Below are 14,053 nucleotides of genomic sequence, written 5' to 3' on the forward strand. Positions count from 1 at the left end.
TCTTCTTAATTTCCTCCTTCTTCTTTCTTTGCCCTAAGCCCTTCCTGCCCAAGGTTAGATTTTAGCCCACTGGGCAGAAACTGGCTTTGATTTCACATGCTGACAAACACAGAAATGTCTCACTGATGCAAACACAGTGGCATTCTGACTATTTAGAGCCAGCAAAGAGAGCCAGAGCTGTCTCCATTATGACAGCCTTAGTGTCCAAAACTCCACATTCCTGAGTTATGGAGTCCAGGATTAGCAGAGATTAGGACAACAAAATCCAGCTGGCCCAAGCAATTTCTGGTCTTTACTTTGCCTTGTCTGAGACGTTAGGCTGTGCCTTTGCCTCTTTACAGTCACAGGTGTATCCCCCCCACCTCCTTTCCCCTCCTGTAAATTAAAGCTGAAATCATCATGCAATTGCTGAATCTTTACTTGGCAGCCTGACAACGGGGGAGTTGTTAACAAGTTATCACTTGCTCTAGAGCTTAACCAGCACAAATCCAGCAAGTGAGGCAGGACCAGGTTATTTGCTTGAAGACACTGTTACCTGTCACTATGCACGTGAATTTAGCATCAGAGTCCTCGGACACAGAATGGGATTTGATAGTGGTTTCAAAGAGTGGCTGCGTTTCCTCCGTCAGCTGAGAAATGATTGCGCAGAAGGTGCTCCTGGAAGATTCAAGAAGCATTCCTTAGAGATCAAAGTACTGGAAAAAACAAAGGCTCCCCTTCCTACCTCTTCTCAGAGCCTTCATTTCTCTCTGTGAATACCCTCCTTCCCTCCCATCATCCCTACACTAGGTTGTTCACGAGTCCAGTCCAATGCCAGGGTACCTGACTGTTTTTTTCACTCCTAAAATGACTCTGTCAATGGCAAGTGTAGTCCAGGAGAAGTTCCCTACTGGGGTAAGGAATTTCAAGAAGCATTTTAGATCTTGATTACAGCAGAATGTGTCTCTGATCAGACAGCAGATTCAAAGCCAGACCCTAACAGAGGGTTTCGATTCCCTACTGCACCATCAGTTTTTCAAGTATTACTCTTTTCACCAGGATTTTTACACTATTTGTGAAGGATTCACGTGCTAATTTCAGGCCAAATGTGAACAGAACTGTACCTCCCCACCACAACAGCTCTCTTTGAAGGCTCTGAATTCTGACAAGCTGTCTGCTGCAGCTCATTAGAGGAGCCCTTGAGCCTGGCTTGCACCTTTCTGAGCTCGGGAATCTGGTGTGAAGCTGCCCCCCATGCCCTGTTTCACCTCTCACTGCTGCAGGGAGGCACCCACTCAATATATTCCATGAGCTCAGGCACTGGCCCCAAAGTTTAGGCTGGGACACCCAAACAGCCAGAACTATCCAAATAGCCAGCACAATCTATGGAGCTCATAAAAACAGACTTTGGATCCTACAGTCACTATTTCAGGACAGCACTAAATTAGTGTATTCCCACAGCACTGCCAACCCTGTTGGAATATCACTAAAAGGGGGCCCAGAAGATCTAGGCTTTCTTAAATAAAGGAAAAGGATTAATTACAAGTTGGTTATTCATTTGGATGGTGCTCTGGGGCTCTTGGAAGGGAAGAGCTTTCATTTTTCCCTCTGCAATTGAAACCCTACACATTTATACTTGGAGAGAGGACCCATAGGTCTCAAGTGCTCCTTCTCTTAGGAGAAAGAGCAAATATTGCAAGAGACCTGGTAGCTGGCAGCTCTACATATATATAACTTTCATCAGTGAAAGACATTCCTTAAACATGTGATCAGCTTCTAGAGACATGCAAGAGGTGGAACAAACCCCCACACCATTCTTGACCCAGCTCCACCATGAGCAGAAGGGCTCATAGCACGTGGAGAGGGGCTCCACCAGGAGTACCCGAGCCTCACAAGCAGCCCCCGGCTTGCAGGCAGGATGCTGGTGCTGCTGCTACTCATGCTCTACCTGCTGGGGAAGCAGACTTGTTCAGGAAAAACAAAAAAACCACACAACCACATTCAGCATGAACCCAGCAGGGTCAGGGGCACTGCCAGGCTCTGCAGCAGGGACAGAACTGCAGACACGGCTGAAGGTGCCAGGACAGCTCCAGCTCAGTGATTGCCTGTTTCATCCACCCAGAAAACTTACCTGGAGGCTGCAGAGCTACAATTTTCACTCTGGCTTCCTGCTAGAATGGGTTTGTAAAAGATGCAGCTTGATGAATCCCTGAGCAAAAAATCAACTGGGATACAATGGGAGCCTCACCCAACTCCTGGGCACTTCGTGTTGGGTCAGGGCACAGGACAGGGGCAGCTCGGGCTGTTGCAAACTTGATTCATCTACTGAAGGAGGGTTATGAGCACTGTCTATCTCCAAACACACTTGTGAGATGGGGTAAAGCCAGATGCCACAGATCAGACACTTTTCTGTGGAAATCAGTGGTCTGTCCCAGGGGACTGGTCCTGGCAAGAAACTCTTCAGACAACTGCAGGGCCAGGAAAAGGCTATAGGAGCCAACAACTGTTTCAAACCACAGAAACCATTCCATACTCCAACCCCAGGAGAAAACAAAATTGCCATTTCCAAAGAGCAAGGCAGACAATGCAGTACCAAGGCAGTTGCTGGTGGAGTTTTGATGGACCCTTCAAAACAGATCCCCAGCCCCAGACCAGTAAATGCCTTTTGGATCTACATAAGGAACTTCCCAAGCATCAAAGAGCATTTCATACCCCAGCAAGAGAGAACTGGATCAGCATCTCAAAAAAACCCCACACCAAAGTGATGCTCACACACGCGGTGACGCTCGGAACCAAGTTTAATCCCGGTACCATGCCACTGGTATCAGCAGGCAGCACCAGGAGTAAGCCTGGTCCATAAAGTGCAAATCCCACAGTCAGATGAAATACAGCAAAGGCTACTGAATGGTTTAGGAGAGCAGCATCATCAGAAGCTGGGGGCTCCACAGCCATGGCAGATGAATCAGAGGAGTCTTGCCCAATGTACACTTGGCAGGAAGCCTTGGAAAAGTCTATTTAATCTTTCAAAGAAACCATTGTATTCACCACAGAGGGGGTTTAGAGACTGCAGCACTGTGGGGCTCTCAGCTGACTCACTCCAGCTGCAAGGAGACTTGTCCAATTCAAATTGCTTTCTAAACTCAGTAATTCAGAGCATTCAAGAAATCTGATCCAAGGCAGCAGCCGCCTCTTCCTCCCAGGCCTTCCTGAAGCTGCATCTCTGCTGCAGAAAAAGCCCTGGGGCCTGGGAAGAGGACACGGGCAATTCAGTAGCCTTTTTACATTAAAGAGGGATTTCCATACAAAAGCAGACAGCCAGAAAAGGAGATTTGAGAAGCCTCTTCCTCTTCACAATAGTTGTCTTTTACCTGATCTTTGGGTGAGATAGACCCCTCATGTAGGTAGGGCTGTTTTAAGAAGCTTTTCCCTCCATGGGCATCCCTCTGCCTGCTCCTGCAAGCAGATCAGGAAATGCCACCGAATTCCAAATGTGTTATTTTGCCAGAGGCAAAGTGCATTTCAGAGCAGAGTCCAAATGATTGAAGATCTTCACAATAAAGCATGGGATGGGAGGGGGAATGAGATTTTTTTTTTTCATTGAAAATCGTAGGTCAGGCCCAGCTAATTTCAAATGCCTCTGTATGGAAGTCTCACTTTAATATCAAGAAGTAGCTGAACACCCGTTGTCTCGCTAAGAAAGAGGAATATTTCTTGCACCTTAACACAGGAATTACAATGAACATTCACTTTGCTGTCTGCAGTTCAAGCAAGTATTAGGGATTCAATCATGCAGAATTAGGCTGTTAAATCACTTCAGGGCTCTCTACTAATTAATTAGTACTAAAGCATTACAGATTAATCATGTGCTGTCAGACCCAGCAAAGTGTTTTGGTCAGAGCAGTTGAATGCAACGTAGTTTTACCTTCCTAAATTGGAGGGGGAGAATCTGCTGCTTGATAAGCTAAGCAAAAAACAGCATAAAAACCATTAGATGGAAAAGCATGGAAAGGAGCTGAAATAAACAAACCGTTACAGAGATGCATTAATGATGAGTCGTTTTGCACAGGTCAGAGTTCCTATTAAAAGAAGGTACAGCTGCCTTGCTCAGGCTGACTGCCAGGATGAGAAAGCCACATTGTCAATTGAAACCAAAGGCTGTAAAAATGAAATGGTCGTTAACGGCAGAGAATAAGTGTAATGACATTATTTATCCAAGTAGGCTTCCAAAAAAAAAAAAAAAAAAAAAGCAGCACCTGAGCCTTCCATGCACCACCGGCAGCACTGTGCTCAAAGCAGGCAGCTCCATCCCTGGAGATGTTGGATTAAAGGGCAGGACAGGACAGGACAGACCTGCTGCAAGCCCACTTCCCTGCTGGCAAGCAGGGGGCCTGAGCTGGTCACTCTCTGTGCTTCCAAGGACAGCTCTCTGGAGAAGCTGGAAACTCTCTGGTCACTATACACTGCTTTTCAGCTTGCCAACCAAATCACTAAGGTCTGGCAAAAAAAAAAAAAAAAAAAAAAAAAAAAAGGAGACTTGAGAAGAATCTACAGGTTTCATTTTCTTTGCAGGAACACATCACTACATTAACCAGTTCAGGGGAAGAAATAAAATAAAATCAAATACCCAAGTTCTTCACAAGGGATACACAGATGAGCTACTTACCAATGGCCACCAGCTCTCCCAAAGAAGTGTCTCTAAGGACACTAACCAAAAGGCCACACTGACCAGAGTGTGGCAGCAGCCCCTTGCAGGCTGTGGGAAATAAGCTATCAGCATTGGCAGAACAATTCCTCAGACCCTGAGCTCACCCACATGGCAACCAGAAGCCTCAACTAACGAGGTATCACTAATCAAGAGCAGGTAAGCTCAGTGCCTTAATCACACTGAGAGACAGGTTGGTTGTGCCTGTGCAACAGCCACCCCATCCAGCCTCGGAACTGCCCGCAGTGTAGACTCCCCCTGTGGGGTGTAAGAAGCCAGAATCCCACATCAGTACATGCAGACAGACCAAACCTTCACAGCCTTGTGCAATGAAGACCACTACTGAACAACCAGACGTCAGTGCTTAATGATGATGCTACAGAAGACAGCATGAAGAACCAAGAAAGGGGCCCCGCTTCAGGCCTCCTACCCAAATGACCACATCCAGACTCTGTGCAAGTCCTGATCACATTGAAGTCAGTCTTGCCCTAAAAAAGACCACAGAGGGTCTCTGAAAACTGCTCCTGCCACTCATGTAGCACTTCCACCTGTGGCGGCAGAATCTCCCTGCAGTAGTAAGCAAGATAAGTAAGAAAGTGGCTCTGCTTGAACCACCTACACTTTGCAAAAGTAAGTGCTCATTTTCATTGAGGAAAATAAACCCAGCACTTCGAAGGGCTTGCTGACTCCTCTCCCTCAGATCAGGAGACCAAAGACAGAAAAAGTTTTAGACAACTGCTGAGGAGCAGCTTTAATCCACCAAACAGGGGTGTCACTTGCCCTTTTGGCAGCAGCCTCAGCCTCTCCTCCCCCAGCCACACGATCCCGATCCCTCCCCAGTGCCAGCTGCTGTTCACGCAGCCAGAGGATGAGCAGGTCAGGAGTTACCCAGCTGGAAAAATTAAGCACTAACCAAAACAGGCTGAGGATCAGCCACCTGATGCCTCTTGCATGCACTGTGCAGGCCTGTGGGAGAAATCAAACAGAGGAACTTTGTCTCTCCACCTGGAGCATCCCATGGTGTCCCACATCCTTTCCAGCACTGCAAATTGTGTCTTCACCTTGTCCACATCACTCCCAGACACCCTAACAGCTCACAGAGCTCCACTCACACCTCTAGCTTCTCTCACCCTGCCCTGGCCTCCCAGAGGGATCAAGCTTCCTCCTCCCCATAGCCCTCAGAGCAGCAGTACACATGTGCTGTGTCCCTGTGCTGTCCCCAGGCAGCTCTCTCCAGCAGAAAAGACAATTCAAAGAATCCCAGACTGGTGTGGGTGGGATAAGACCTTAAAGCTCATCCAGCTCCAACCCTCCTGCTGCGGGCAGGGACACCTCCCACCAGCCCAGGGTGCTCCAAGCCCCATCCAACCTTCAACACTGCCAGGGATGGGGCAGTCACAGCTTCTCTGGGCAGCCTGGGCCAGAGGCTCAGCACGCTCATAGCAGAGAATTTCTTCCTAATATCTCATCTCGATCTCCCCTCTCCTGGTTTAAAGCTGTTCTTCCTCATCCTATCATTACAGGCCCTTGTCCCAAGTCCCTCCCCAGCTCTCCTGTCACCCCTTCAGTCACTGGAAGCTGCTCCAAGGTCTCCCTGCAGCCTTCTCTTCTCCAGGCTGAGCAACCCCAACTCTCTCAGCCTGGCTCCACAGCAGAGCTGCCCCAGTCCTTGGATCATCTCCGTGGCCTCCTCTGGACTCACTGCAGCAGCTCCATGTCCTTCCTGGGCTGGGGACCCCAGAGCTGGACCCAGCACTGCAGGAGGGTCTCCCCAGAGCAGAGCAGAAGGGGACAATCCCCTCCCTCACCCTGATGACCACACTGCTGGTGGTGTTGCCCATGACATGGATGGTTTCTGGGCTGCCAGCACACACTGCTGGCTCATGGTGAGCTGCTCATCAACCAACACCCCCATATCCTTCTCCTCAGGGATGCTCTCTATCTGTTCTCTGGCCCATTCTATATTTGTGCTTGGGATTGCCCTGACCCATGTGCAGGACCTCAGCATAAGTACAGATTATGTCTCACCTCCCAGCTTTTCAACAGCAAAGGAACCCAAATACCACTGCAAGGAAAAAGCAGTTTAGCCTCCAGGAATACTAAGGACATGTGCATCACTTGGGAAGCCAGCAGCAAAGATCCTCAAATGCCTGCTGGAGAACACTGGCATAGGCAGGAGTGTGGCTTTAATCATGCTTTCCTGCATAAGACAAATGGGAAGGTGTCTTGGCTTGGATGTAAAGTAAATCACTTGAATTGCAAGAGCCAGAATGAAGGGTGTCCGTGCCATGAACCCTTTGTGGGCATGATCAAAGAGTGAGCACCTTCAGGACTTATTTTAATCTCCAGTGCTGAGCAGACAACCTGGGCTTTATTCATTGCACATCCTGAAACTCCGTGCTGAGGGTCTCCCGAGGAGCCTTGTTATTATAAAAAGGAAAATGTCATCACCACAAAGACCTGCATATTAGCTGAAGTTTAACCTCAATATGCTAAGGAACCAACCACGGCTTGCTTTTCAGACTTGAGATTTAAGGCCAAATCAAGATTAGGTTCTGAATGCTGCAGCCAGCACAGCCTGGCCTGCAGGCAGCCAGCATGTCACTTCATTTTCATCACATCCACACAACAGAGAGAGCTGCAGCAGCACAGCTCCAACAGAAACCAAATCTCTCCACTTAGAAAACCTGTGACTTCTCAGCAAAGCAATGCCCCTGTCTGATGAGCTTTGGGATCGGGCTGCCTCTATCCTCAGCTCCCCAGAGACTTGTTAGTGCACACAGAAGAGAATTCTGCTGATGAAACCCAGCTGCCATGTCTCCCCTGAGCAAGCCTGAGGCCATTGCAGTTACTGGATGAAGGCAAACCCTTCTCTCCTGAGGAATGCATCTAAAGCAGGTGACTCAAGGTCTAAAGGTACTGCTTTCTCTCTGCTGGAGAAGCCCTCAGGGAGCTCTGCTCCAGGCACTGGTGGGAGGGAAGCCTCCCCTGGATTCCTCCTATCTCTGCAGCTTGTTACAAGCTAGCCCTGAACACACAGGATTTATTAACCACCGGTAGAATTGCACCCCTCTACTCAGCACCTCCTACCAGCCTCAATTCTTCTCTAAGTTCTGATTCACCAGATGCTTTCAAACTCCTTTGGACATTTATCATCCTCTTAAAGGTTTCAGCCCTTTGACTGCTCATAATATTCCTTGGAGGCGAAGGAAGGTGGTCTCCCCCATCTTTCATGCACTTGTCAAATTTCAGTCTTGCTGGGGGGAAGGGGTCAGCACTGTCAACAACACCTCACTTTTTTAATCTTAATAAATATTTCTTGAGTTGACAGTCTAGGCTGGTTGATCACCCCATTGGCACTGGTAAGTTAACTGCTTAAAAATATTTATTTTAAATACAGCACCTTTTCCACCTCTCTCAGGCTATCACTGCATGAAATTCTCTTCTTTCTGTATTTCTTCTCCTCAAGATGAAGAAATCTTCCTCCTTCCAGCTCATGCCTTCATAAGGAAGTCATCAAGAGCTCAGGAGACCCTGAACCAGGCTTCACAGTGGCTCATCCTCACACGTACAAGCACATGGACTTGATTTCCTTAAGCTGCAACAATCATTAATATATCTCAGTGCTCTTTCACAGCACAAAAAATGAGTCACACAGACTGTCCAGTGCAGCAAGTCAACAGTGAAACGTGGCAATGAGAGCAAAGCTGCCACCTCCCACTTATGTTTTGATGAAGACAGTGATGAACAAAAGCAGAGGAGCCCACTGAGGAGCAGGCAGCCCTCCCATCCCAGAGGCAGGACAGAGGGATGGCCCTGGCAATCCCCTACAGATGCTCCCTCTTGCTGGCACTCTGACCCGTGACATTACTGGGCATGTTTTGCACATGTAGACTTTCAAGTATAAGATTTCATATGAACTTGGCCGCCTCCAAGGTTAATACTACTTGAGACAAAATACAAACCACCTTGATTGTCTGTCTTCTCAACCATTCCCAACATATAAAAGCCAGCAATGAAGCTTTCATGTACATATGGCTGTGCTTCAGGCTCCATCTCTGTCATGTGTCCTGCTCCTTATCAGCCACTTCATGCACACTGGGAGCGGGTGTGTTTGTGTTTCCTATACCATGGCAGTAATTATCAGCAAGCCCCTGATAAAGCTGCTGTGAGTGCTCTGGAGCTGTACGAGACACATTGTGATTCCACAGACTGGAAAATGAATGTATTGAGTCCCTGCTTGTCAAGGTCACGGAACAAATCAATGTCAGAGCTGGGGAAACACAGTATTTTTACTGCAGGTAATTTGCTTTGAGCTGAGATGAACATGGGCTTGCATGTAACAATTTGGAGCTAGATTTCATTAACACAGAAGGTGGAAAACAATAAATTAAGTTACATGATCCTGTATCAGCCTGTGTAGCACTCTGCAGAAGGCTCCGATCTGTTTATCTGAACTCTGAATCACCTCTGCCTTTATGGTCCAAATTAAACTGATAGCTAGCTGAAAACCAAGAAAGAACAAGAAGAGAAAAAGAAAAGAAAACAAATAATGGACTCACTGTACACCTCAGTGGTGCCCAGGGAAGCTGCCATCTTTCTGGTAGTTCATTGTGTACAGATTTTTGTTGCTGTGGGTTAGAAAAGAAGGGCCAAAATACAGTTGTTCCTAACAGCTCTTCTGCCTTCCTCTTGTTGGACCAGTTGATGCTGTAAAGTGTGAGACCAAGACAGAAGCCTCACTCACCTGAGACTGAAAGCCAGTCAGGCAGAGCAGGTTTTCATTCTGAATCCTGGAAACTGCTGCTGCTCCAGCACAAGAGGTCTCTGGCTCAGGGGAGACCACAATCTCCCCTCCAGGCCATCAGATGGGATCCCCCCCAGGTCCTGAGAAATGTCTCCACTCTACGAGGTTTCCAGGGAAGAGCTAAGTTCATACATGTGATAGATTCTGCATTTTAACCCTGGTCCTGAAAGGCACTGTTTGTCCAGCTCCACATCTTCATTTTGCCCCCTCTCTGAAGGTGTTCAAGGCCAGGTTGGATGAGGCCTTGAGCAACCTGGTCTAGAGGAGAGGCATCCCTGTCCGTGTCAGGGAAACTGGAGTAGACGATCTCTAAGGTCCCTTCCAACCATTCTATGATCTTCCTGCTCAGGTTATCAGCCCATCAGCCTACGTACTCAGCTCTTCTTGACTTTCTAGGAGATGTGGACAGAAGACTTGAGAAAGGGGACTGAAAAATGTAGCTTGGGATTATTATTCACTGGGCACAACCAGTAAGGAGCCCCACTGAAACAAGGCACTGCTGTGCAGACAATTCCATCAACAGGGAAAAGGCACTTCTACCCCAACAGAACCCATCAAGGGCATTTACTTTTGCCTTTTGAGCAGGTACTGTATGTCAGAGGTTGGGACACTTCTATTCAACAAGACGGGCACAATGAATTCCCCCAGGTGCCACAGCTGGTTTCTCACCAGGGACTGACACCACTTGGTGCCAGAAGCAAGGTCCTACCAGAAGTTACAGCTGCCCAAGTCCCAGAGGAGGAACTCCTCAGAACTAAGAAAGCTAAACATGCTTTTCAGGAACTCTCGTGTTGCCAGCTCACTTCATCACAGTAACACAGCTTCCACCTTCATTTGATACCATGTGCAAAGCAAGAGGTAGAAGGGTGGGAATGGTTTCTAGCCAGAAAAGCCAGGGCACTCTGCTGAGCTTCACTGCCACCACAACCAGAGACAGCCGTCCAAGAAAAGATCAGAAGCAGTGTCCCTATACTCTAAAAATATCTGCATATGATGGAGCTATGACAGCAGAAAGATATTTAAGCAAGGAGGCAATGCTGTTAGGAGACTGAGGAGCAGACATCTGCATTAGATGAGAGGAGCAGTTCACTTCCAGCAGAGGAGTTTGCTGAGGACTCAGATGAAGCCTTTGTCACAAGATTTTTACATTAAAATGCATCTCTCTTCACCAGACATTCTCCAGACTCAGCTATTTCTTACAAAAAGGACACCTAAAGAGATGTTTTAGAGTTGTAGCTCATGAATGCAGCTAAGACAGATCCAGGACAAGACTGACAACTTCTCCTCTCACTTTGTGAATTATTGTCAACTGCTTCAAGACGTAAGAGGGTTTTTTAAAAAAAACACAACATACCTACCCCAAAATAAAAGGGTCCTGTCAACTGCCAGGGCAGAAGGCAAGCCACCATAAGCTGCTCCTCACACTGCCTGTGATCAGGTATGTTAAAAAACAGAGGAAGGGAAGCCAGTAAGCTCTTGTCACTGAACTATCTGCTCACAGGGAAGATTCCTCCTAAAGACCAGTTCCTAAAGGCACAAAAAGTAAATAACCTGAATATTCTGTTTAATAAAGGGATGAACTCTCTACTAACATTTTCAACACCTCAAATTCTACAAGCTTCAAACCAGAAGAAGCATGTACCTGTTTCCAAATTAGTACCCTTCATTTTACACAAGATCTTACATTCCTCCTACAGAACTAGGAAGACCAAGAAAGACCATCCAGACTACTCTCTGCATGAATCATGAATGCGACCATACAGGTGAAACGTGTTCAGGAGCCACCCCAGAAGCAGGCACTCCTAACCTCACTTTCTTTTCATAAAGGTATTTCCATGTCTGTAAGTACCCCTGCCACGTCACTACACTTTCTACTGCTTTAAAAATGGGTGAAGGCAGCAGGCAAATATTTTGATTAAACACACGGCAAATACATCTAAAATCAGCTACAGAGAAGCCTGTAAAAAGCACACTTCCTTCAGATCAGAGTACCTATATTTTGCTCTCTAGCCACCCCAGCAGCCTCCCACCCGAATTCTGGGTCAGCATAATTTGTCCCATGCTTCTGTTAGCTCCAAACCCACTGAATCCAAGCAAGTTCTGCATTACAGAGAACTGCTGAATGCTATCTGCCATTAGGCATGCCACTTATTTTGCTTTTCATGTTCTCCCAGGCATGCTCTCCAGATGTTCTGGGATCTAATTAAACTAGTAATTGCTTTCTGAAAGTCTTGCTATACCATTCCACTCACTTGCTTTCCAGAATTGTTATGATCCATTACTCAATCACAGGACAAAAAACCCCACTTTGTTCAAGCCCTTTTCCTCCATTCGAGACAACAACACAGTTTCCACACATCCTGCCTCACGTCACCAGCACTGGTAGGTGCTCTCACAGCTGTACAGGGGATGAGACTTTTACATTATTCCTCCCCAGTTCATTAGAGAAATTGGCCTCCCTAATTATCACTAGAGAACCTAGAAGATGTCCTGAACACAGGGAAAGGTCGGTTTTGCTATTTAGTGGATTTTTATTCAGTGCAGCTTCCAACAGAAGGGGCAGCCACTGAAGTTAACAGGAAAAATGAAATCACCTTGCTGTAGGCTTTGAGCACCAGGTACATAAGCAGGCTGAAAAAGGACTGGAAAAAAAAAAAAAGGATTGGACAAGTTATGGAAATGGAATCCACAGCTGATTTCAGTGTGGCAGTTCAGTGCCCCTTTGCCTGCCAAACCTTTAGGCTCCTGAGGACGGAAATCAGGGTGCACCCACCTGCACCCCGACAAGCTGAAGGGGGTCAGGACTCAAGAGTTTTGCAGACACAGGCTGGACTTACTGTGCTTGAGCCAGAGAGTTCAGACAGCCACAAGACACCAGGCTGGCTGCAGGGGGAGAGCTGCATCCCTCTGTGCCTTCCCCAGAGGCCTGAAGGAAAACTTTGGCGATTTGGGGAAGCCAAATCAGGGAACACTGGAGGTATTGCTTGTAGGACTGATGATTTATGGTTAAACAAATTAAAGCTGCAATTTGAACATACTCAGGGGGGAATAAATGTCAAGGTACAGGCAACCAAAACACCTTGACTCCTTATTTGTCAAAGACTTTTTCTACTTGTAATCTGTCATGGGACTCGACTGCAGATTTTCTGTGCATGGTAGGGTCTGAGGTTGTGGACTGATTGTGGCCACTGTATGGGCATTTGTTGGTACTGAAGATGTCAGGATACACAGGCAGACTGCAGTCAGCTTGCACGCTATGACAGAAGCACAAAGGATCTGAATTAAGCCAACTTTACTTTGGCATTACCCCAGTTTTAACACCTGACTTCCAGGCAGCACGTTTTTATATCTTTCTGGTCCTTACTTATCTTTATGAATCTCTGACTATTTGAGGCATCAACACTTGACACACTGAAACTGGATTATTTATAAATCATCAGCCGGGAAGAGGCACAGTCAAGAGCTCACAAACTGAAGAGCGTCCCCAGCAAATTCAAAGTAATTTATAGGCTCTTTTTTGAAAGAGTAATACAAACACCTTTGCCTTCACTGGCACACTGCCTTGTATTTTTGCCTTTGCTGAGCTCGGCCAGTCTCAGTTTACAACATGTTGATCCTACATCCTCCTTCCCTGTGAACAAAGCCCCACTCCTGCCGCAGACCCCCTGCCCAAGGCCATTTCTGCCCCAGGAACGCCGGGGCCGTGTCTGCATTGTAGGAATAGCTTTTTGACAAGAAGATAAGGCATAGGCACAGCAGGGGCCCCTTGCTCGGAGCCTGGTGCCGATAACAGGATGAAGGCAGGAAGGTCAGGGCAGGATCCCGTGTGCAAGTTTAACTCCGGGGACAGAAGTTGGTGTCCGTCAGGATTTCCAAGCCCGGCAGCCGGCTCGGCACACCTGCCCTGCTACCGGCAACAACCGTGAACAAACCACAGCCCTTCCCAGGGCAGCCAGGGACCATCCTGCAGCAAAGAAGCCGTTCCGGAGAGCCCAAGCCATCGCCTGGCCCCTCCACCCCGCAGATGATCCCCCGAGGAGGGAAAGGCCCAGGTGGCCCTGCCGCTTCCAGCGTGGCCGTCACCTCGCTCCCTTCGGACCGGGGTATTGCCTTACGCCTTGGGACGAGGCCAGCCCGCTCTCCGGCCGCTTCACCTCACCCGCAGGCAGCTTGTCCCCGCTTCCCCCGGCCCTCCACCTGCCCCCGAGGTGTCACCCAAGGGCCCTGTCCCCCGTCCCGGGTCCCCGCAGGGCCCGGCGGCACCGCGCAGCCCGGGCGGGGTCACCCCCCTGGCACCAGCCCCTTCCTCCGGCCCCCTCACCTGTTCTGGGGCCGGATGCCCAGCAGGTAGCTCCGCCGGTCGGGTCGGGAGGCCCAGGCCGCACTCTCGGCCTCCTCCGCCCCCTCGATGCTGCCCGTTCCCCGCCCGTAGAGGCTGGCGAGGGCCCGGCGGGTCGAGCCCATGGCGGCGCCCGGGCTGCGGCTACCCCTGCCCCCGCCGCCGCTGCCCGCCCTGTCCGTCACCGCCGGCATTTATAGCCGCCCCGCACATGCCGCTGTCACTC

The 14,053-nt window shown here is 48.6% G+C and overlaps 1 protein-coding gene across 5 annotated transcripts in view; it reads right to left on the minus strand.

The window, feature by feature from the left end:
• The window catches only part of ALPK3 (alpha kinase 3), a 33,570-nt gene extending 19,517 nt beyond the window's left edge, over positions 1-14,053 (minus strand). The window contains exons 1-4 of one of the 5 annotated variants that reach the window (XM_071754514.1): positions 13,810-13,994; positions 4,233-4,473; positions 3,902-3,940; positions 536-657 (exon numbers count right to left, since the gene is read on the minus strand). In XM_071754514.1, the coding sequence (XP_071610615.1) occupies positions 536-657; positions 3,902-3,940; positions 4,233-4,285 (214 nt within the window). In that variant the 5' untranslated portion in view covers positions 4,286-4,473; positions 13,810-13,994. Of the gene's footprint in view, positions 1-535; positions 658-3,901; positions 3,941-4,006; positions 4,135-4,232; positions 4,474-13,809 lie in introns of all 5 variants that reach the window. The other 4 variants (XM_071754516.1, XM_071754512.1, XM_071754515.1 and 1 more) reach the window with 4 other exon arrangements.

The sequence above is a fragment of the Heliangelus exortis genome, chromosome 11 (assembly GCF_036169615.1).
Source record: "Heliangelus exortis chromosome 11, bHelExo1.hap1, whole genome shotgun sequence".
Lineage (NCBI taxonomy): Eukaryota > Metazoa > Chordata > Aves > Apodiformes > Trochilidae > Heliangelus > Heliangelus exortis.